Source organism: Hemiscyllium ocellatum, chromosome 31 (genome assembly GCF_020745735.1).
Source record: "Hemiscyllium ocellatum isolate sHemOce1 chromosome 31, sHemOce1.pat.X.cur, whole genome shotgun sequence".
Taxonomy (NCBI): Eukaryota; Metazoa; Chordata; class Chondrichthyes; order Orectolobiformes; family Hemiscylliidae; genus Hemiscyllium; species Hemiscyllium ocellatum.
Window position 1 is genome coordinate 37,528,782 of NC_083431.1, and position 24,657 is coordinate 37,553,438.

General features: G+C 40.9%; 1 protein-coding gene across 8 annotated transcripts in view; it reads right to left on the bottom strand.

Annotated features, from left to right (window-relative positions):
- Nucleotides 1-2,044: 2,044 nt before the first annotated feature.
- Nucleotides 2,045-24,657, bottom strand: part of mettl27 (methyltransferase like 27) — a 43,798-nt gene continuing 21,185 nt past the window's right edge. The window contains exons 1-7 of one of the 8 annotated variants that reach the window (XM_060848185.1): nt 23,497-23,533; nt 14,408-14,735; nt 6,057-6,177; nt 5,082-5,210; nt 4,812-4,947; nt 3,488-3,580; nt 2,045-2,364 (exon numbers count right to left, since the gene is read on the bottom strand). In XM_060848185.1, coding sequence (XP_060704168.1) covers nt 2,144-2,364; nt 3,488-3,580; nt 4,812-4,947; nt 5,082-5,210; nt 6,057-6,176 — 699 coding nt within the window. In that variant the 5' untranslated portion in view covers nt 6,177; nt 14,408-14,735; nt 23,497-23,533 and the 3' untranslated portion in view covers nt 2,045-2,143. Of the gene's footprint in view, nt 2,365-3,487; nt 3,581-4,811; nt 4,948-5,071; nt 5,211-6,056; nt 6,178-14,407; nt 14,736-22,853; nt 22,990-23,238; nt 23,304-23,496; nt 23,570-24,657 lie in introns of those variants that run through there. The other 7 variants (XM_060848184.1, XM_060848189.1, XM_060848188.1 and 4 more) reach the window with 7 other exon arrangements.

Sequence of the window (24,657 nt, forward strand, 5' to 3'; positions counted from 1 at the left end):
TAAGTTCAGTTTCTAGTTAGTTGTAAACCTCGGGATATCGACAATTGTGCAATGGTAATTTCATTGAATGTCAAGGAGTGATCGTTAGATTCTCATTCTTGAAAACTGTAATTGCCTAGCATCCGTGTGGCTCAAATGTCATTTGCCACTTAAACAGAAGTGCTGTGATTGCCAGAAATTTTAAACAAATGCAGAAAATACTGGAGAAACTCAGCATATCTGGCAGCATCTGTGGAAAGCAAAACAGTTAACATTTTGAACCCATTAGGAGTCTTCCTCAGAACTGAAATTATTTGGAAAATGGTGTTTTATATATGGTTGGCAGAGGTGAAGCAGGAGTATGGGAGCAGATAGTATGCAAAAGCCAAAGACATTGCAAATTAGAATCAATGAGAGTCACAGATGTACATCATAGAAACAGACTCTTCAGTCCGACGCAGATATCTTAAATTAATCTAGTCCCATTTGCTAACATTTGGCCCGTATCCCTCTAAATCCTTCCTCTTCATATACACATCCAGATGCCTTTTAAATGTTGCAATTGTACCAGCCTCCACCACTTTGTCTGGTAGTTCATTTCATGCATGCTCCACCCTCTGCATGAAAAGGTTGCCCTTAGGTCCCTTTTAAATCTTCCCCCTCTCACCTTACACTGTTGTCCTCTAATTTTGCATTCCCCTACCCTGGGAAAAAGACTTTGACTATTCACCCTATCCATGCCTTAATGATTTTATAATTCTCTATAACGTCACCCCTCAGCCTCCGACACACCAAGGAAAATAGCCCCAGCCTATTCAGTCTCTCCCTATAGGTCAAAAACCTCTAACCCTAACGACAGCCTTGTAAATCTTTTCCGAACCCTTTCAAGTTTAACAACATCTGCCCTTTGCAAGGAGATCAAAATTGAAGACAATATTCCAACTGTGGTACAACAAAAACAGAAATGTAAAATGTGTGTAAATGAAGATGAGAAAGGTAGAAAATGTCTCCCCTGACAGCAATGTAAACAAGACACAAACAAGGCTACAGGGGTAGGTGGGGGAAGGATATAATGAAAAATGGAGGCTCTGTTTGAAGTAGTGGATTTCAATATTGAGTCCTAGAGACTGTAAGTATCTCAGCAGATAATGAGATGTTGCTGCTTGAGCTTTTGTTAGCTTATTGCAGCAGGCTCAGGACAGAAATGTTTGCATGAGAGTAACTTGCTTGAAATTACATTTTCCAGATGGATCAGCTGGAAGGTTTATAGAAGATTATATCATGTGACATAATGCCATAAATTGCAAAGAATTAGCCTTAGTAAGCATGGGTATTCTCCACCCAAGGCACTATAATGGTTTAGAGATAGTTGTTGTGAAGAACTACAAACATTCAGGCATTGATGGATCTTCCTGTCCAACATGAAAAGGAAATCATGTGGTTTTTATGAATGTGTTGTTTCCACCACAAATATGGGCCAAATTTCAGCACTTTAGCTGCCATACTGATTTATTTGCAACAGGTAAAATAAGTGTGGTCACAGGAGTGCCAGCAGCTTTTGAGAGGTTGAAAGCTATCTTAATAAATAACTTTGCGTTGGTCACCCAAAATTTCAGTTGGCTTTCTTGGTAGTTATTGATGCTTGTGACTTTTAGATCAGTACTGACCTGTTCCAACTGAGTTGGGCATTGTGAGGCAAAGGGATACTTCTTTAAAAAGATAAATTGACACTTCATGATATATTTCAAGGCAGATAAAGGAAACCTACTATTATTACCAGTTTTTAAACTCTACATGTCTGCCACAGAGATAGCAATTAGAATATCTCTTAAGATGCTGAAATACCTGAATATTTCTAGTATTTTCTGATTTTATTGACACTGCTCCAACTAAGGTGCTATCAGTGATTTTGGAGTACATAATTTCTCACAGATAATTTAATTTGCTCATTCCAATTGTAAAACACTGTTTATACTAGAATGATGGCTGTCAATCAGCCTATAGCTGCAATGAAATTTAAATTTTATTATAAAACAATTGTTGTTACCAACAATCCTGTATTTTATACAAACATCTGACTGGTCAGAATGAATTAAATTCCATGCTGAAGCGACAGAGCCTCAATGAAGATTTGGTTTAATTATTCTCAGGTAGAAATTTAATCCTAATTCCTTGATTTTCGGTACAAATAGATAGTCCCAGAGATGTATGTAGAACCTTGTTCAGCTTCACATTCAGCTATTGCTTTTTCCCAATGTTCTATTTCTTGCACTGTAATTCTTTCCCACAATCCATTTTGTTCCATTTGCTCTATGACAGCCTGGAGCTGTTTTTTGTAGAGTTGATTTGAGGTATTGCTTCGGGTAGTCATGCACACAAAGCCCCCTGAAGAACAGAAAACAAATTTTAAGGGCAAGACTTTTCACACCTGCAGGAGAGAAGCAATGCTTGCAATGTGAACTCAATTGGGAGACAGTCAAAATCTTCCTGTTAAGCTGAGCTTTAGTAATTATGTCCTTCAATCACAAAAGCGGGATTGCCAGCAGCTGTTCAGAAACTTATTGACATGCATCAGCAGCTCACAAATCACTGCAATTAAGCTGGCTGCCCAAAACAAGATTTGAAGGGTTCTGCTCCAACCTCTCTAAAACAAAGTCGATCATTTTGAATAGGAAGGTGCATCAGTTTGCTTTAACTATCCCAGACAATGTACTCCACCTCCGTGCAACTGTGTGTTTGATCACAAGTTGTTGTGCTGAAGCCACATAGGATACTGCTTTCTACGTTCCATGCTGGTTGGGGAGGAGACTAGGTGGGAAAGACAGCTAGCTGAAAAGATTTACCTCAGGCACAGTGGTGAAGACTCAAGTCAAAAGCCAAAGAAAAACAGGACTATTGGCATCCAATTATAGCTTTAGGAATTTAAATAGTCTTTGTAGATCTCCTGAAACTGATAATACGATGGCACAGATCAACCTTTTATTCCTCTGATCACCTTGCAGTTAATGAGGAACCAGAGACAATAGTTGCTGCAGCAACAGTTAGTGGCTGTAGTCCAGATTGCAGAGTCATTACATTGAGGAAAATCATGTAAAATAGAGAGGTGATAGGTGGCCCAAAACTGCAGTTACATGCTTCAATGCAGCTATCTACAACTGACAGACAGGCAAGGTCAAAATCTCCTCAATATGTCCCAGGGCCATTGCATTCTGCATCTGCCAGCCGCTGGCTTCTCCAGTTGCCTTGAATGTAGCAGTGGCCTTCAATTTTCTATGCAAGCTGATTATTGTAGGGAGCCACTGGAGACCACTGCAGAAATTTGTGAGAAGTGACTGATGCTAAAGTATATCAAGTTATTCATTCCCCTTGGATGCAAAGAGTCGGGCAGCCTCAGAAGTTTGCTTCATTGCTGTTCCAGGATTTCTACAGGTACAATCCATTGCAACCCATTTACATTTATCTTCTACAGAACCATTCAGGTTTCATAAAAGACCTGAAACTTTCTTACCTGGTTTGGTAACACGATGGAGTTCAGGAAGGATAGCAAATGGCACCTGCCCTCCACTTAATGCCCCAACAATCACAACAACATCATAACTGTCTGAAAAAGAATTTAAAACATCAATTTAACATAAATTCAGATTAACACCTGCAAAATCTGACCTTGTACTATTAAGCAAAAAATTTTCTTCCTTGTCTAGTTTTGCAATACAAATTAAAGCAGGAGTGATAGATAGCTGATACAGAAAAAGGAGGGGAAAGCTATGTGATGTAGTACTATTTATATACATTAGTTTTTCCACATCTGTTTACGAATGGACGAGGTTTTGTAGTGTAATGGGAAGAGTCCATATTTCTGAGCCAAAAGCACTGGATTGAAGACCCACTCCAGGATGTAAGTGAGAAGGGACTGGACAAGTGAAGAAAAAATGGAGTCAAGAGGAAGAAAGTTCCATGCAACAGAAACTGGCAGAAACAATGGGTCTGTTCAGGCAGTCTTGTTTGTGGATTTTGTGAAGAAGGTAGAAGGTAGATGTGGGCTGTCTGGGAATAAGGATCTGTGTGCTTGGAGGATAAGGATCTGTGTGCTTGGAGGATAAGGAGAGGAGATCCCTAGTTAAGATGAAATTAGTAATGGACCTGGACATAATAGCCTGATGATCGATGGTGGAAATCAGGTCCATGGAGATAAGAGGAGGTGTCTGAGAACTGGCGCTCACTCTCCACAACGAAAGGTCAGTACACCAGACACCAACAGAACCACCCTTACTGTCAGTCTTGATTACAAAGTCAGAGTTGAATTTGAGCATGGATGTAGTCAGTTCAAAGGGAGATAGATTCAAATTTTGGTTTTGAATAACCTTTATGTTTCAGCTTAGATAGGAAGCTTATATGGGCTATTCGATCACAGAGGCAACATATAGAGCAAAATTTAGCTCCACTTGATATTAAAATGGGCATAAAATGATTAGACCATTGATTTTTCAATTACATAGGTTAATGCTAAAGTCAAGTGAAACCCTCCAACTTTTTCCTTGAATTGACCAGAAATCAAATTGAAGATTTTTTTGAAATGTATGATTACTGAAAACAATCAAATCATTCTACTATACTTCATTCTTTGTAGCAAGAACAATAGAAATTGGAACAGGAACAGTTCACTTCATCCTTTGAGTCAGCTTCACCATAAGATCATGTTCCTTTAGTACTGCAAAATCTAGGCAATGATGGAATTAGAAAATTATATACTAGGTTTGTTCTGAGGGACATGGTCGAAGAACAAAATATTGCCTGTTGCAGATAAGTATATGTGGCTTTAGATTTTCAGTTACCTGAAGATGCTGGTAGCAACTCAGAATCCAGCACACATTTCTGAAGTGTTTGGTATATTGATTTGGACCGTGCTAATTCCAACATTTCTTGACTACCATCCATGCCATGAAAGTTACGAAAACCAAATCTTTGCAACTAGACAAAATAAGCCATATAAGCAATTAGTTATGACAGATTTGCTTTGAACTGAAAATCAGAAGCAACCAGAAGGAACATTTTATAAAACTCTAAATATGTTGAGAGCTATAGTACTGCTTACAATTAACAACCTGTTTAGCAACAAGCCCAGTTCCGCAGGCAACATCCAAGACCAATGCCTTATCGCGATCTTCATGAATTACTGCTGCTAGACTTTCTGCGACCATGACAGGAGCACGATAATCCAGAATTATCATATCCTGCAGCAGAAAGAAATGGAAAAAAAAAGTTGTAATTACAACACTGAACAGATTCAGACTGAAGCAGTCATCCTTGGCCTTTCAGATTTCATCAAATCATCACTATGGCATTTTTAAAATTAGCAGAGTCTATCCTTCCTAACAAATGATTCCTGCTGATTCTATTCTACGAATCCAAACAATTGTCCTTTATAACAGTGAAGCAAGGTAGTTTCTCAGATTTACTTTGTCTAATCTGCTCTGCTTTTTATACAACACAAAAGTACACATAACTGTTCTTTCTCAACACAGGATGAGACCGCACCTGGAGTACCATGTTTGGTTTTAGTCTCATTACCAAAGAAAGAATACTCTTGCCTTAGTAGGAGTGCAAAAAACTTTTACAACTGACTTTTGGGACACAGGATAGTACTATGAAAGGCTGAGTAAATTATATCTATATAATCTGGAACATAGAACAATAAGAGACAATCTTATTAAACATATACAAATTTTAATGGGCTTTTTAGGGCAGATACTAGGAAGGTGCTTTTCCTGACCGGAGAATTGAAAGCTTAGGATAAAAGTCCCAAAAGGTAAAGTTGATCATTTAGGAATGAGATGAGGAGTAATTTCTTTACTCAAAAGGTTGTGAATCTTTGGAATTCTCAATCTTGGATTCCCTTTGAGTATAAGAGAATCAATGGATAATGGATAGTATGGAAATTGGAAATGGAGGTAAAAGATTACCCTCGATCTTACTGACTTGAAAAGGGGGCTCAAGGAACTGCATGGCCAACTCTTGCCCTTGTCCATACTTTTAAGATTCCCTTTCTTGGTAAGTCACACTTGTCACTGTTACGTCACCTGTTCATAGAGTTCAGACCAACTGTCATAAAAGGACATCTTATCTTCAGTCGTGGACTCCTTATGAGCAGAGAGAACAGTTCTCTGTACATCTGTAAATGTTCTTTGATTGGCTGCCATTCTGAAGATAAAACAGAGAGCTGTTCAGAAACTGTTATTTGAATCGGCTTCCATGAACCATGCAGCAATTTAAACTAGGTTACACATACACTATGAACAGAGTTACATGGCGCCAAATGCGGATAAGTTTGCACTGAAAATTGCTGAGTAACAGACCAAACGTTGTTGTCAAATCTCAGCAATTCATAAATTTCAAATAATCAGACTTAAGAACAGCATTTATTGCTTCTTAAAAAACAATCAAAATCTATTAAACGTCCACATGTTGACTTAAAAACACTAATGTCTTCAGAATAGTTCAGAAAATGAATTAAACAAATAGATAAATAGAAATAACATATGGAGAACATAGAATTTTGCACTGCTGACCATAAGTAAATGCTGTGTATTTCAACATACTATATCAAAATAAAGTCTGTTAATAACAAAATTACTTACAAAACAAAATCTTTGACATTTCAGAGTTGCAGGTATTGAGAAATAGTGCAATACAGAAGAAACTGATTTGAACAATGTGTAAAGTCAACTAAATGCAATTTGAAATAATCTGGATGGTCAAGCAGAATGACTGATAACATATTGTCTACAATTTCATAACGAGAACAAGCAACACTGAAAAGAAAAGTGGTTGGAAAGCACAATGGATATATTAAAACAAGGATACTTATTTTGGAGAAGCAGCTCAGCTCACCTCAGATGGCACTTCATTTGCACACAATTTTTTTAAATGTGAAAAATTACATAGGCTATCCATAAGTTTTAAACAGACGATAAATCTGTGAATTATTTGTAAACTCTCTGAGGTGGATCTCATTAAAAGTTCTCTTATCTAGTTAGCAGTATACCTGAAAGTCAATGTAGCATGATTGAAAAAAAACCATTCAGCTACAGTTGTATCCCTCTGTTTCCATTCTCAATGTTCCCTGATTCTTTAACTACATTAGACACAAATAATTTGACTTGTCCCTCTACCTTCATTCTTCAGCCATTTCCTACAATCTTGGGACGGAAGTTAAGTTAACAACTGCTCCTTGGAATTTAAAAAAAATCATTATTGGGAGTGTGAGCGCATTGGCATTGTACCGGTAATAGTGAACCATTTTCTTGAACTGCTGAAATCCATACAACCTTGGGTCTGCCCACAGTACTGTTAGACTTAGAATATCCTAAAATGTCACGGTACTTGAGTACAGAAGTGCAGGAGCACAGTGGAAAGTGATAGGGAGGGAGTTTCAGGATTTTGAGTCAAAAAATAAAAGAACAATGTAGCTCTCAGTCAGGATGGCATGAATCTTAAAAACAGCAAGTGATGGAATCTTAAAAACAGCAGGTCTGGCAATATTTGCACAGGGGGAAAGAATTGACAATTCACATAGAATACGACCTTCCTGCAGAACTGAAAGGAGTTGGAAATATGTTTTATCCTGTTGACAAAGGGCGAGAGGATGCAGGTGGAACAAGTGGCAAGGGTGCTGACAACAAAAAACAAAGGGAGTGTTAATGCTAATGGAGGAGGAAAGATAAAGATGAAGAACAGGTTTCAATGGCAAGTGTTAGTAGAAAATGGGTCAGCTCTGAGAACAAACTCAGGCAAACAAATCAATTGTGTGTGTACACACGCATACATGTGTGGGTTTGGGAAGAGGAAGTGGTGGTAAAAGATATAATTAAAATAGAGTAAAGTGTTCATGTTCTGAAGTTTCTCAACTCAGTGTTGAGTGCTGAAGGTTGTAAAGTGCCTAAGGGAGAAATGAGGTGCTGTTCCTCCAACATACATGGGCCTCCATTAGAATACTGCAGCAGACTTATTACAGAAATGTTAGTGTCATAGAGTGGTACATCATGGAAACAGACCCTTCAGCTCAAACTGGTCCATGCCAACCATGGCGCTCACTCACTAGTTCCAATTGCCCACATTTGGTCCATATCCCTCTAAACCCTTCCCATCCATGTACCTATTCAAATGTATTTTTAAATTTTGTTATTGTACCTGCCTTAAACACTTTTTTCTGGTAGCCCATTCCATATAAGCACTACTCCACGTGTGAAGTTGCCCCTCTGGTCCTTCATAAATCTTTCCCCTCTCACCATAACCTATGCACTTTAGTTTTCTATTCCACATCCCTGAGAAAAAGACCATATGCATTCATCGAATCTATGCCCCTCATGATTTTATAGACCTCAATAAGGTCACCCCTCATTATCCTACGTTCCAAAAAATAAAGTCCTATTCTGTCCAACCTCTCCCGCAAACTCACTTCTTTTCCAGTTTAATTATGTCTTTCTTATAATAGAATGACCAAAACTGTACAATACTCCAATACTCCAAATGCGGCCTCCCTCCAAATGGCGTGCAGAACTGTAACATAATGCCCCAACTCTTATACCCAATGCCTCAATTGATGAAGGCCCGCATGCTATATGCCGCCTTCACCACACTATCTGTGACACTGCTTTCAAAGAACTATGTACTTGTACTCCTAGGTTCCTGTTCCACAACACTCTTCAGGACCTTACCATTTAATGTATAAGTCCTACCTTGGTTTGACTCTCCAAAGTGCAACACCTTACACTTCTCGGTACTAAATTGTATTTGTCAATCCTCAGCCCAGTTCCCCATGTGATCAAGATCCCTCTGTAATTTTTGATAACCTTCCTCACAAACAACAGTACCTCTTTATTTTGTATCATCTGCAAACTTGTTGTGGTTCTGTTCGCCGAGCTGGGAATTTGTGTTACAGACATTTCGTCCCCTGTCTTGGTGACATCCTCAGTGCTTCTGTGATGCTTACTCCGGTATTTATAGTGATTTGTAACTGCCGCTTCCGGTTGTCAGTTCCAGCTGTCCGCTGCAGTAGTCGGTATATTGGGTTCAGGTCGATGTGCTCATTCATTGAATCTGTGGATGAGTGTCATGGCTCTAGGAATTCCCTGGCTGTTCTGTTTGGCTTGTCCTATAATAGTAGCATTGTCCCAGTCGAACTCATGTTGCTTGTCATCCGAGTGTGTGGCTACTAAGGCTAGCTGGTCATGTCGTTTTGTGGCTAGTTGGTGTTCATGGATGCAGATCGTTAACTGTCTTCCTGTTTGTCCTATGTAGTGCTTTGCGCAGTCCTTGCATGGGATTTTGTACACTACATTGGTTTTGCTCATGCTAGGTATCGGGTCCTTTGACCTGGTGAGTTGTTGTCGGAGAGTGGCTGTTGGTTTGTGGTCATAGTAGTCTGGCTGTCAGTTCAGAATGTTTTGATGTATGGTAGTGTGGCTAGTCCTTTGGGTTGCGGCACGTCCTCATTCTGTTGTCTTCCCCGGTTGATGAAATTGCGGGGGTATCCGTTTTTGGCGAATACATTGTATAGGTGTGCTTCTTCCTCTTTTTGCAATTCTGGTGTACTGCAGTGTGTTGTGGCCCTTTTGAACATCTGCAAACTTACTAATCGTGTCATGTACATTCACATCATTTACGTAAATAACAAATAACAAAGTTCTCAGCACCTATCCTTGTGACACACACTAGTCACATGACTCCAGTCCGAAAAAACAATCCTCTACCATTATCCTCTGTTTCCTACTACTGACCCAATTTTGAATCCAATTAGTTTGCTCTCCCTGGATTGCACGTGACCTAATCTGCATGACTAGCCTGTTGAGGAGTGATGGACAAATGGACCAAGGTGTCATGAAAGGAACACTATCTGTGTAATGCTGATAATGGAGAAGAGGGGAAAATATGTTTGATGTAGCAGCCAGTTGGAGGTGGAGAATTGACAAAGGATGATCCTGTGAACACAGAGGCTGGTGGAACAGATGGCAAGGGTGTTGATAGCAAAAAGCAAAGGGAATGCTAATGCTAATGGAGGAGGAAAGATAAAAGATGAAGAACAGGTTTCAGTGGCAGGTGCTATTCGCAGAAAATAGGTTAGCTTTGAGAACAAACCCATGCAAACAATAAGTGAGCATAAAAGGAACACTTGATTTTCTGGAAGGGAGATTAAGGGTGAGGAGACCTGTGGAAAATGTAACAGTTACAGCTGAAGGTTTTGACAGTCATGAAGGTGTCGGAATCCTCAGTTGATGAGAAAAGAGGACAGATTGGAAGCAGCCCCATGAAAGGTGGGATCATCACAAGATCATCACATGAAGAAACTTGAAGAATGGAATTGAGTCTTTAAGAAAGCAATGTACAATGAATTATAATTAACATAACAATGGGAGTTGATGGGTTTGCAACAGATATCAATTATCAGTCTTTCCCCAGAAATGGAATCAAAGAGGTCAAGTAAGGGAATGCAAGAGTCAGATATGGACCAGGTGAAGGTGAGAGTAAGATGGAAACTGGAAGGAATATTGATTAAATTTACTATTCTGAACAACAAAAGGGAGAAGAATCAATGATGTCATGAACAGATTGGAGAAAAATGTGGAAAGGGACTGGAACAAGGAATGTTCCACCAACTTCACAAAGAGACAGGCATAACTGGAACTCATTTAGGTACTCATAGCTGTACTTTGACTTGGAAAAAGTGAGACAAGGTAAAGAAGAAACTGTTCAAGGTGAGAATAACATAAGCCAGATAAAGAAGGGTGGTGGTAGTGTTTGGGAACTGTTCTCGCCTCCTTGCAAGGGATAACAGCTTTCAGACCATCTTGAAGGGAAAGGATGTGTCCAGCGGCTGTAATGTCCATGATGAAGAGGAGGTGGCTGGAGCCAGGAAATTGGAAATTATGGAACTGAAGTAAAGTGACAGAACAATCATGAATGCAAGTGGAAAGAGACTGGACAATGGGAGGGGGAAATAGACCCCTCTATGAAGAAATAAGTTGTGTGTGAGGTACAGCCTGAAATGATTAGTCTGTCAGGGCAGTACTGTTGTGGATTTTGTGAAGAAGATAGAAGTCAGTTGTTTGAGTATCTATGAAGTGGGAAGCTGTGAAAGGAAGTCTTCCAAAGGCCATGAGGCCAGGGACAGTGCTGGAAACAACAGCTCAATGTTGGGAGGTGGTGTCTTGATCCAGGAGATAGAAGGAAGTAGCTGAGACTTGATGTTCAGCTTCTGCAAGGTGGAGGTCAACATACCAGATGACAACAGCACTAGCATTGTCAGCAGGTTTGGCGACAAGGTTGGCGTTAGACATGAAACAAAGGAGTGCATTAAGTTCAGAGGGATTCACAGGTGAAATATGTTCCAGATGGATCCTGTGAATTGAGAAGCATGACTATTATGGGATTTGTGGGGAAGTTACTGCCAATGTTCAAGATAACAATTCAGTCAGGGTCTCCAATTGTGAAAGAGAGATCTTGCATTTGTAGTGCCAAACAAAATCAAAGTGCAAATAGAGGCTGCTCCTCAAATAGATTATACAAGATGAAATTTAAAAAACAGCCTTGATAGGAGTAGAACCAGAAGACCACGTGAACGTCTTAGTGGCTGCCAGTAAAGAATTTGACAGCAGAAGGAATTAGATAGTGGTCAGGAATTGTGTTTATTTTAAAATATTGAATAGGAGACAATCATCTTTATTGCATAGATGGCTTTGAATGAAAAAGATTCAATTTGATTCACTCCACATAATATCAAGAAATGTTTGGAGGCACTGGATACTGCAAAAGATATGAGCCCGCACAAAAGTTCAACAATAGTATTAAAGATTGCGCTCCAGAACTTGTTGCTCTCCCAGTCAAGCTCTTCCAACACAGTTACAACACTTCAATCTACCTGACAATGTGGAAAATTGTCCAGGTATGTCCTGTTCACAAAAAGCAGGGCAAATCCAAACTGGCCAAATACCACCCCATTAGTCTATTGTCAATCATCAGTGAAGTGATGGAAGGAGTCATCAACAGTGCTAAGCAGCACCTGCTCAGTAATAACCTGCTCAGTGATGCCCAGTTTGGGTTTTACCAGGGCCACTTAGCTGCTGACCTCTTTACAGCCTTGGTTCAAATATGGACAAAAGAGCTGAATTCTAGAGGGGGAAGTGAGAATAACAGCCCTTTACATCAAGACCACATTTGTGACATCAAGCAGCCCTGGAAAAACTGCTATCATTATGTATCACAGCGTGAGCTTTCTGCTGGTTGGAATCTTATTTGGCATACGAGAAAATGGTTGCAGTTGTTGGAGACATCATCTAAGCTCCAGGACATCTCTGCAAGAGTTCTTCAGGGTAGTGTCAAACGTCTTCACTTACTTCATCAATGACTTCCCCTCTATCATAAGATCAGAAACAGGGATGTTCACCAATGATTGCTCAATGCTTAGCACCATTCATGACTCCTCAGATACTGAAGCAGTTCATGTTCAAATGTAACAAGATCTGGACAATATCCAGGCTTGGGCTGACAAGTGGCAAGTAATATTTGCACCACACAAATGCCATGCAATGACCATCTCCAATAAGAAATAATCTAATATAATTATGATTGTGGTTCACTAGAAACAAATAGAACAGAAGGTAGAGAGAGGGTAAACAGGAATACTTTCCTGTGTGTCATCTCACCTACATAGTTGATATTTGACTACCTCTCCTGGCTCCTGTGCTGGATCACCTGATCCCTCACCTCAGGAACCTTTTCTAATGTAGTCTCCCAGACTTCCATAAGCTTCTGCTGTTCTGCAGGCATACCCCTTGCTGATTGGTTGTTGTTGCCTTGTGACGCTGCTGTTGTCTCCTACTTGGGTATAGCCAATCCTGGCTAAGAGATATATTACTTAGTTGACGCCAGTGGTCCCATCTGGACTGGTACAGTATTCAGAGTAACATCCTCCTACTGGTGAGGTCCAGCAGCTGGCTGGTCCTTGTCTCTCCAGACCAATTCATCCTTAGCCTGTACCGTATATGGCAACAGTTCTGTTTGAGCCACCACCACCATTGGGACCCATTTTTCCCAGATGTGGTCTGTTGGCAGCACAAAATGCCTGCCGCAAAAGGAAATAGTTGAACTTCTTAACACAGAATACAATGCCCAATCCTCCCTTTCCACTTGGGCACGCATTTCTACTGTCATTGTTAGTGACCACGATGCAAACGCAAATGTAATAGGCTGTTCATCTCCATTCAGCAAGATGTATGACAGTACAGCGCCAACCCCATAAAGTGAGGTGATGCAACTTTGGGTTGAAATAAGTCAACACTTCCAACCTTGTTTAGGGCTTGCTTCACCTCCCGGTAGGCCTCCTCACGTTCCTGGGCCCATTTCCACAGTCAGCCTTTTCCCAGCGAGTCATGCAGGTGATTTTGCACTGTTGCCAGATCAGACAAGAACTTGCCATAGTAATACACAACTCTCAAAAACTATCGCAGCTGAGACACGTTCTCTAGTCGAGGGGCCTTCGCAATTACCTCCACCTTCTTGGGAGCCTTTTGTAGTCTCTCACCGTTAATTACATGGCCCAGGTACTCTATGGAGTCTTTAAAATACTTGGACTTCTCCCTTTTTACTTGCAGACTGTGTTTTTACAACCCTTTTTAAAGTTTTTTTTTCTAGGCTTTTCAAATGCCCCTCTTCAGAGGATTCAGTAACTAGAATATTATCCAGATAATACTAGACACCTGGCAATCACTCAAAATTTGGTCCATCGTCTCTGTAATAGCTGATGTGACACAAAAACGCAGTTGCTTGTAGCAGAACAGTCCCAGGTGTGTCACTTACATCAGTGGCAGCTAGGATTCTTTAACCCCCACCTACAAGTAGGCCTGCGACAGATCCATTTTTGATAATTCTTCTCCCCTCAGCCAGTCTACTGAACAGATCCTCAATATGTGGAAGTGGGTATTAATCCACACACAGGGCTGGGCTAGGTTGACTGTGACCTTAATGTCACCATAAATCCTCACTGCGTTGTTTTTAAAACAGAAACAATTGGAGTGATTACAGTTTCTGATGCTCCCAGGTTCACCAGCAATTCCAATTCTGCCTCCACTTTAGGCCAATGAACAGTACTGAACATGCTTTATACTCCTTGAAAGGAGCCTCCCACTTCAACTGATATTTAATTTCGAGTCCTTTCATATCCCCCTGGGTTTCCGTTATACATTCTTAAAAACAAGTTTGTAAGAGTTTTTATGAGTCCACCAGTCTATTAACCACGCCCCAATTTAACTTTAACTTTTGTAACTAGGTGCATCCAAATAACACAGGTTAGTCGGCATTCACTACATATTGTTACAACATGGAGGTTGAACCCCTGTGTTAGTTAAAACCAAACACCCAGAAAAGCTTGCCTTACCTGGTGGGTGGCACAGTGGCACAATGGTTAGCACTGCTGCCTCACAGCGCCTGAGACCCGGGTTCAATTCCCGACTCAGGCGACTGACTGTGTGGAGTTTGCACGTTCTCCCCGTGTCTGCGTGAGTTTCCTCCGGGTGCTCCGGTTTCCTCCCACAGTCCAAAGATGTGCGGGTCAGGTGAATTGGCCATGCTAAATTGTCCGTAGTGTTAGGTAAGGGGTAAATGTAGGGGTATGGGTGGGTTGCGCTTCGGCGGGTCGGTGTGGACTTGTTGGGCTGAAGGGCCTGTTTCCACACTGTAAGTAATCTAATCTAAAACCTTGTGATCTGTTAAAATATGAGTGACAGAAAATTTCTAAATTCCACTGTTCAAAAGAAAAATAATTTATTTTCTTAACTCTGATAGAGAACATTGAACAACAGTTATTCACAAATCCAAGCCTCCCTTTTCTTAACTACTTATTATCTGACACCAACTCTATAAAAATATGTTGTTCCAATGTCATTACATTAACTTAATCTCAAGACCACACAGTCTCTATCTTCTCTGCTGTCTTCAATCTTCCAGCTGTTGATCTCCCTGGGTTATCATTTGTTTATTTTAAACTGCGAGTAGGCTTTACATGAAAACTACCTTTGAAAAAGAGGGCTTTCTAATTTCTTTGAGAGCAAGATGTTCAATGGGCAGTTAGCTCTCCAGCTTTACTGCAGTTGCTCTTCCTCTAATTTTCAAAATACCCTGCATGATGCATTAAACTTCATAATTTTCTAGGTTTCCAGGTGTAAAAACAATAAAATTCAAATTCCATTGGCTTTCTGGTATTCTGGGCATAATTTAAATTAATTGGCTAAATTCGAATTGTTGTCAAGACAACAACAAAACTCAGGCATCCATTTAAAAGCCAATTGTTAGATTTGGAACAGCCTGCCTTTGGCTGGCAGCTGCGGCTGTACTTTAAAATTCAGAAAAGCATATTCTATCTTAAAATGACTGTAGATGCTTTCGACTTTGTAACACCTTCCCACTTAAGGAAAAAATGAACCATCATAATGAAAAGATGGCTTTTTTTTCTCTAATTATTAATACCATGAAATATGTATGTCACTAATCCAAGTTATACCTTTCATATTAATTCTGCACACATGTGTAATGTTGGAATCAGTCAAAACTTATCTCCACTTTTTCCTTTAAACCCATCTGCCATCACATTTTTACAACCCACAACATGTACAATTTATAAATTAAATTAAACATCTGTAACATAAAAGACTCCAACAAAATATTTTTATCTTAAAATCTTTCCAAAAATGTAAGAGGATTACGATTCGTGTACAACCCTCTCCAACACATTATTTGTCACATAAAATGTTGGAAGGCTAGTACCAAACTCAATAATTCTTTGTTGATGGTAGAGTATTTTCTTTTGAAAAGTAGCCAATTGGCTGTTCAATTCCATCATCACCTTCCTGTATCAGTACAGCTCCAATTCCTATAACCGCTAGCATTGATTGCAAAAATTGGTGCGGTGATTAACACATCTTTTAAATGTTCAAGTGCCTCCCGGCATTGTTCTATCCACGAAACTGGGTGTTTTTCTTTCGTAAATCTGTCAGCGTTTGGAACAAATTTCTGGTAGAATCTGCTCAGTCCCAAAAATTGAAGCACCACTTTCTTCGAGGATGGTTGTCGAAATTCCTTGATGGCCTTTGTCTTCCACATTTAATGTTATGCCCCAAGAACATCACTTATGCCTTCGCGAAGTCTGTTTTCTTTATTACCGGTTTTCCTTCTCATAATCGTCAAAAGAGCTCTGTCAACTGTGCTGTTGAGATCTTTTCATGACTCGCTAAAGTTCACTACATCATCCAGATTAACTGCACAAATTGCTAATCCAGCCACTACTCTGTTCATGAGTCTTTCGAATGTGGCTGATGCACTCTTCATTCCATAGCACATCATCACTTTGAATTGATACAGCCTATTTGGGATTACAAATGCAGAAACGTATTTTGCTTTCTCTAATAACCATGCAGTAAGGCCAATTCTCTGACATAACCATGCAATAAAGCCAACTTTGCGATGTATGTGGCTTGTCCAACTTTATCCAGTCTTCCAACCTTGATGTCGGATAGGAGTCTGATTTAGTTATGGCATTGACCTTCCAAAGAAAATCATTAAGCCCTGTCAGGTTTGGGAACTAACATGATTGGTGAACTACACTCACTCTGACTCAGTTCGACGTCTTTGTTGAGCATAGCATTCACTTCCTTCTGGACCTGTGCAGATTTGAGAGGATTAAGCTTGTAGGGGTGATGTTTTATCAGAACAGTATTCCCTAATTCCACCTCAAGCACAATAGTACTGGTCCTCCCCATTCTATTCCTGCAAATGTCCTCATACTGCTGCAACAAACCTTTCAATTTGGTTCTTTGGTCCCAAGACAGATAGGTCACTATCCTATCTCATTTCTCAAGGACTTCTTTGCTGTTTAAATGAATTTTGAGGCAATCAAAATCCACACCCATCTGGATTTGATTCTTCACTCTGAGAGGCAGTAACTAACACCTGTTTCTCCAGTTCTGTCTCTTTTATAGTAACATTTCAACATATTCACATGACATACCTGATACAGTTTTTTTTCTATCCGACATCTTTACCAGAAAGTTTACCTGACTCAACTTTTTCTCAATTTGATAGGAATCACTGAACCTGGCTTTGAAGGGATCTCCTACCATTGGTAACAATACTAATAACTCAGCCCCACAGGAAAACATCCGAATTTTAAAGTTTTTGTCTGCCACCTGCTCCATTCTGTGCGGTGAACTCGTCAGGTGCTGTTTAGCTAATTCACCTACCCAGTTTAATCTCTCCCTCACCCTCAGATACATAAACCAAGTGTGAGATCTCCAACTTCGGTCCTATCAATTTATCTTTAATTAATTTCAAAGGCGCTCTCACTTCATTACCAAATATTAACTCAAAGGGAGTAAAGTGAGTACATTTGTTTGGGGCATGTCTAATGGCAAACAAGATGAATGGGATCCCTTTATCCCAATCATTCGGATAATCCTGATGTATGGTCTTAACATGGTCTTCATGGTCTGATGCCACTTTTCCAAGGTTCCCTGGGATTCAGGATGGTGTGCATTTGATTTAAAGTGCTGTATGCCTAAGCTCTCCATGACTTTCTTAAACTGGCCACACGTTCTTTCAACTTTGTAACATTATGGAGGCAGTTTGGTAGACTGGTCCCTTATCTGTTCTGTTACCAGTACATAAAACAAGTGGAGCCACTGAAGGGCTGTATATGTCCGTAATCTTGGCAGACTTTGACGGCAATGCCTATAACTTTTCCCCATACACTGATTCAGAAATCAGAGTTGCTGCTGCACCCGTAACCACTCCCATCTTTACGGTTTTACCCTCTAATTTGGCAAGAACCCAGAAATGATTAACTTCACCCCAAACTAACAGGATGTTAAACCAAAATTCTGTTGACCCTGGCCTTTCGGCTTCTCCCGCAGATCCAACTGATTTGGAGGCTACTCCCTGGCTGGTGACATGTATCTTATACTATGTTCTCGGAATTGTCTCCTTTAGACACCCCTTCTCTTGCTTGAGTTGTGATTTTGGGCGAGACCGCCTACTTGCTGACACTTGGGGCACTGGGCTTCTCAGGTCCAACACGTTGACTGCTTGTTGCCACTCTTGCCACATCTGCAGCATTCTACAGTTAGTACCGCACTCTGTTGAGGTTTTGCCACTCTACGCATTGGACATCCAGATTGAACTGTATTGCTTTGCTGGCGGCCAACTCCATTAGGGTAGCAATTTGAAATCCAGATCTGTCCTTGACAGTAGGCTCCATTGGATGGCTTCTTGGGAGCCAAAAATCAAATGGTTCAACGAAGCATCTTAGAGGAATCCTCCAAATTTGCAGTCTTCTGCTAACCTCCTCAAGGTGGCCACAAATTAGGCTATGAATTCTCCTTTGTGCTATACTTTTTTTTAAATAAAAAAACAGAAACATTCTGTGATCAGTGACTTTAGTGCAAAGTAGCTCACTAACACTTCACCTAGTTCTTGGTGTGACTTCTCTGCTGGTTTTTCTGGTTGCACCAGACTCCTCAGACTCGCAAATTTCTTACTCCCAACAGTACTCAAGGAAACGAGTAAAATTATGTCTTCAGCCACCTTATTCACCATTGAAAATGCATTAAAATGTTTAGTGTTCAGCACCCAAGTTTGTCTCTTTACCAAATGGTCTATCGCTCCAAATTGGCTACCAGTTTGTTTTCCCAATAGCAAAACTTTTTGCCCCATTCAAGTCTAGCAGTAGCCAGTTGCAGCCCAAGTCTCCTTGGTGAACTGCTCTACATCGGTTGCTCCATCACCATCTGTGTCAACGTTCTTCTCTGGCATTGCCTGTAGCCCAAGTCCTCTTGCGACCGCTTTATGGATGACTTCAGTAAGCTATTGGTTCAGTACTTCCCTCTTCAGCCCTAAGCTGCTGTCTGAGTCTCCTCTTGATCATGTTGTCTGGGAGTACCCTTTTCCCTGATGTCAACTTCAGTCCAAGTCCCCTCATGACCTTTTCCCTTGATGTTAACTCCAAAACCCTGCAGAGTTTTCAAAATACTTAACATCCTTCCTCCCAACAAAAACTGTTTGCATGCAACCTGTGGGTTGGATCCCATTTTTATTGCCAGTTGTTACAAATGTGGTTCACGAGAACCTTAAATAGAAAGCCAAGCAGATGGAAGGTAAACTGGAACAGGAAATACTTTATTGTACACCCTCTCAGTTCTACAGTCGCTCAGAGACAGCCTGTCCTAGCTCTGGCTGGGTCAGCTGACCCACTCTCAAATGGGTAACACCACATAACTAATACATAATACTAACAATCATCCCTTGACATTTAATGGGGTTACCATCACTGAATCCTTCCGTATCAACATTCTTGGGGTTATCATTGACCAGAAATTCAACTGAACTCACCACATAAACATAGTGGCTGCAAAACCAAATGAGAAGCTAGGCATACTGTGATGAGTAACTCATCTCCCCAAAGCCTGTCCATTATCTACAAGGCATGAGTTATAAGTATGATGGACTACTCCCCACTTGCCTGGAAATGTGCAGCACAACAACACACAGAAGGCTTGTCGCCATCCAGGAAAAAAATAGTCTGCTTGATTGGAACCACATCCACGAGTATCTGCTCCCTCCACGACCAACATTCAGTAGCAGCAGTATGTATATCTACAAGATGCACTGCAAAGATTCACCGAAGATCTTTCAACAGCACTCTCCAAACCCATGACCACTTCCATCTCGAAGAACAAGGATAGCAGATATATGGGAACACAGCCACTTGCAAGCTCCCCTCACTGTCTTGACTTGGGAGTATATTGTCATTCCTTCCCTGTTGCTAGGGCAGAATCTTAAAATTGTCTCCAAAAGAGACGTACAAAACATGGTTTGCAGAGATCCAAGAAAGCAGCTCACCACCACCTTCTCAAGGGCAACTGAGGCCAGGCAATAAATGCACATCAGCAAGTGATGCCCACGCCCCATGAGTGAATAAAAAAAACAAGGCTAGTTACTTGAAACTTTGAAGAACTACACACATTATAGTAGACATTCCCACACTGAGTACAGGGGTCTACAAATTCTGAAAATGTGTTAAGTTACTTTACCATGTCCTTGAGGAAATGTACAACATTGGTGCTATTGTTGCGATGTTACTGGATTAGTAATCCAGAGGTCCACGTAAATGGTTGGACAGCAAGGGTTCAAATCCACCCTCCTCCAAGAGGCAAAAGATACAAAAGTTGGAAAACACATGCCAACAGATTCATGTACAACTTCTTCCCTGCTATCTTACTTATGGACAGGCCTCTCATATGTTAAGAGTTGATCTTGCTCCGCAGCTGTAACATTATATTCTGCACTCTATCACCCTGATGTACTTATGTGAGGTATGATTTGTAGGGATAGCATGCAAAACAATACTTTTCACTGTAATTTGGTACAAGCGACAATTAATCAAATCAAATATTCAGTTAATAAATCTGACACATGAAGCTGGCATCAGTTAAAAAGCAGGAATAGACCATTTGGCTCCTTAATGGCAACAACTATCAGCTACCAGATTAAAGACCTAGCTGACTCACACGATTTTTTCAGAAATTTAGCATCCTTAACCAGACTGGCCTACATATCTCTTTAGTTCCACAGTCCTGTATGGACTTTTAATTGCCGTCTGAAATGGTCTAACAATCCACTCAGTTCAAGGTTCACTTAGGGATGAGAATCAAACACTAGCTTTATCAGTGACCATAACGAATATAAAAAAAATTGACACAAGTTGCATTTTACAGGTTGATAAATTTCAGAAGTATTTTTGAATCTGCCCGAAAGGTAAAAAATGCACAAAGGAAGCTTTTGAAATAAAAAAAAACGCTTCCGTGGCCTGAATAATGCTTCAAGGTTCCCCATGGGAGACTGATTAGCAAGTTTAGATCTCATGGAATACAAGGAGAACTAGCCATTTGGATACAGAACTAGCTCAAAGACTGAGGGTGGTGGTGGAGGGTTGTTTTTCAGACTGGAGGGCTGTGACCAGTGGAGTGCCACAAGGATCGGTGCTGGACCCTCTACTTTTTGTCATTTACGTAAATGATTTGGATGCAAGCCTAAGAGATACAGTTAGTAAGTTTGCAGATGACACCAAGATTGGAGGTGTAGTGGACAGTGAAGACAGGTTCATAGTCGCAGGTAGATAGGATAGTAAAGAAGGTGTTTGGTATGCTTTCCTTTATTGGTCAGAGTATTGAGTACAGGAGTTGGGAGGTCATGTTGCGGCTATACAGGACATTGGTTAGGCCACTGTTGGAATATTGCGTGCAATTCTGGTCTCCTTCCTTTCGGGAAAATGTTGTGAAACTTGAAAGGGTTCAGAAAATATTTACAAGGATGTTGCCAGGGTTGGAGGATTTGAGCTACAGGGAGAGGCTGAACAGGCTGCGGCTGTTTTCCCTGGAGTGTCGGAGGCTGAGGGGTGACCTTATAGAGGGGTACAAAATTATGAGGGGCATGGATAGGATAAATAGACAAAGTCTTTTCCCTGGGGTCAGGGAGTCCAGAACTAGAGGACATAGGTTTAGGGTGAGAGGGGAAAGATATAAAAGAAACCTAAGGGGCAACTTTTTCCACACAGAGGGTGGTACGTGTGTGGAATGAGCTGCCAGAGAATGTATGGAGGCTGGTACAATTGCAACATTTAAGAGGCATTTGGTTGGGTATGGGTTTGGAAGGGTTTGGAGGGATATGGGCCAGGTGCTGGCAGGTGGGACTAGATTATGTTGGGATATCTGGTCGACATGGACAGGTTGGACCGAAGGGTCTGTTTTCATGCTGTACATCTCTATCACTCTAAGTAGAATCTGCTTCATTGCAAGTAGACTGCATTCAACTAAAAACAGAATCGACAATGTTTGATCAGTACTAAAATTGAAAACTTTTAGACATTTTCATCATGCACCTGATGATTTAAGAGATGCTTCAGGGATATGTAATAGAACTGCTTAACAGGATGATTAAAATATCTGCCAATCATAGCATCTTTAATCAGGCTTTGAAACATTTCAAATATATTGCTTCAGAAATTGAGCAGAATAGCTTGACAAATTTTGATTCAGCAATCCTACTCTAAGATTACTACACTTTCACAGTTGGTCATGCTAGACCATCACACAAAAAAAGTTTTGAAGCTTGAATAGTATTCTGAATTGGTTAAAGATTCACTCAAGAACAAATACCATTTGGATATATACTGGGAGAAATACAATATTCTCCTGACCTGTAACAGATTGTTTCCCCACTCATCCACTGCTTTACAGAAGTTCTCTTTTGCTTCCACACTCAGTCCACCCCATCTCTGTAATAAGCCTTTTCCCCTATCCCTTGCTCTGTCATTGGTCTCATTCCACCACATCTATCCCCACTCTGCAATGGGCCTGCTCCCTCTCCTACTCTATAATGGGCCTGTTCATTTCTTCCCCCTCCGGTTATTATCCCCACTGTTCTGTTATGGTCTCTCCTCCCCTATGCTCTGTTATGGGCCATCCTCTTGCCCCACACTTCCTGTCGTGGGCTATCCCTCTCTCTTGTGATGTTATGGACATTCTCTGCCCGTACCCCAACCTCACTCTGTAATGGTACTCACACGCTCTCTGTTATGGGCCCACTATTACCCCCCCACATTATGGCCCACCTTCCTCCCACTCTGTAATGCCCCCGACACCTCCCCTGTTATTGAAGCCACCCAGCCCCGTTCTGTAATGGGACCCCTTTCTCCCAATTCCCACTCTATTCTGGCCCTCCCCCGCCTGCTTTTTATGGGCCGCAACGTTACGGGGCCCCCTACTTCGCGCACTCACCCTGTTAAGGCCACGCACGCGCAGCTCCGTTACAGGGCTCCCCCCACCCCCTCACCGTAATGCGTGTTTTTCTTGCACGACCGTTGGTCGCGCGCTGCCTGTTGAATTCTGACGACGAGGCGCGAGTCTAACTGGCGTTATGTAGTTCCGGCAAAGTCCAACATGAGCGTCTTTAGTGCTACAATATTCTATCATTGTGAAAACCCGACCCCTCACCAAATCATTAACAATGCAAACATTACCAGTTTGCTTTCCGAGCAACGTCAGCTTCAAGATAACGTGCGGATGGCGGCATCTAGACATTATACCGCTGTCAGTTCTACAGATATTAAAATTGCGCCTAATGATACAATTTGCCGTGCAATCGCTCTCAACATACAACTACCTGGAAAATGTTCTTAAAATGTCAATTTTTTAAAAAACCCACTCTCTCAGCACCGTTTTGGAAGCGCATTTTTTTTTCCCCTGAAGAAAGTGCCACTGGGTAGCGTAGACTATGAGTCACAAGCGGAGAGAGAGACTCTTGGAATCAAGATTCAGACAAATCTGGAAAACAGATGCACTAAAGGAAAACATTCGGGAATTAGAACCGTGGCTGGCTGCCAAAATCAAACAGAATGTTTGAAGCAAACTTTATGATTACCTGTGTAGACCAAGTGAAAAAGTTACTCAACATGGATTTATAAGATGTCGCCTACAAATGTATTGAAGGAAATGGTAACGTGAGTGTATTTGGAAAGGTCACGTGACACGTTTTTACATATTTAATAAGTTTCTCATTAAGGTGTGCCCAAAAACCTGAAAGGTGTTTCACGTAATATATTTTAATGGCTCCTACTTCGAAAGTGAAAGCAACCTGTAGCAGAGGTCAAAAACGAAAAATAGAACTTGTTGGAAAAGCTCAGCAGGTCTGGCAGCATCTGTGATGAGAAATCCAAAGTTAACGTTTCGGGTCCGGTAACCTTTCCTCAGAACATGCAAATGGTCATAGAAACGTTAACTTTGATTTCTCTGCACAGTTGCTGCCAGACCTGCTGAGTTTTTCCTAGCAACTTCTGTTCTTATTTCTGATTACAGCATTTGCAGTTATTTCGGTTTTTGTACAACAGAGGTCACATGACTATGAAATGGCACAAGTGTACAGTGCACAAGTGAATTTCTTCAAACAACGACCTTTTCGTTAAAAATTGCAATCATTTGTAGTTGTAAGTTATTCTACATATGGGGAACAGCTAATTATCATTCCCAAAGAAAAATGTTTGTTAGTCCTAGTTTATCCCACTTTCATTAGTATCTGCACAGGCATTGCACACACAATATAGATATTCTGATCTTATGTGTGCCCATTGGCTGTTTGTGTGGAATCTGGTCATTCTTGGAGTGCTTATCCATTGCCCTTGTTGGAGAACAGTGAACCTCTGGGACAGATGAAGTTTCTGTATTCTGTGCGGTTGGTGACATCTATCTTTCTCATCAGTTGCCTCCAGTAAAGGAGCAACTTCACTGGTTATACATATATGTCCACAGTTGCAACAATGTGGAGGTGCTGGTGTTGGACTGGGGTGGACAAAGTTAAAAATCACACAATATCAGGTTATAATCCAACAAATTTATTTGGAATTACAAGCTTTTGGAGCACTGCACCTTCATCAGGTAGCTACTTGACGAAGGTGCAGTGCTCCGAAAGCTTGTACTTCCAAATAAATCATTGGACTATAACCTGGTATTGTGTGATTTTTAACTTTGTACAGTTGCAATGATGTAGCTAGTCACTCCAAAGGACTGGAAAGTTGTTAATGTGATA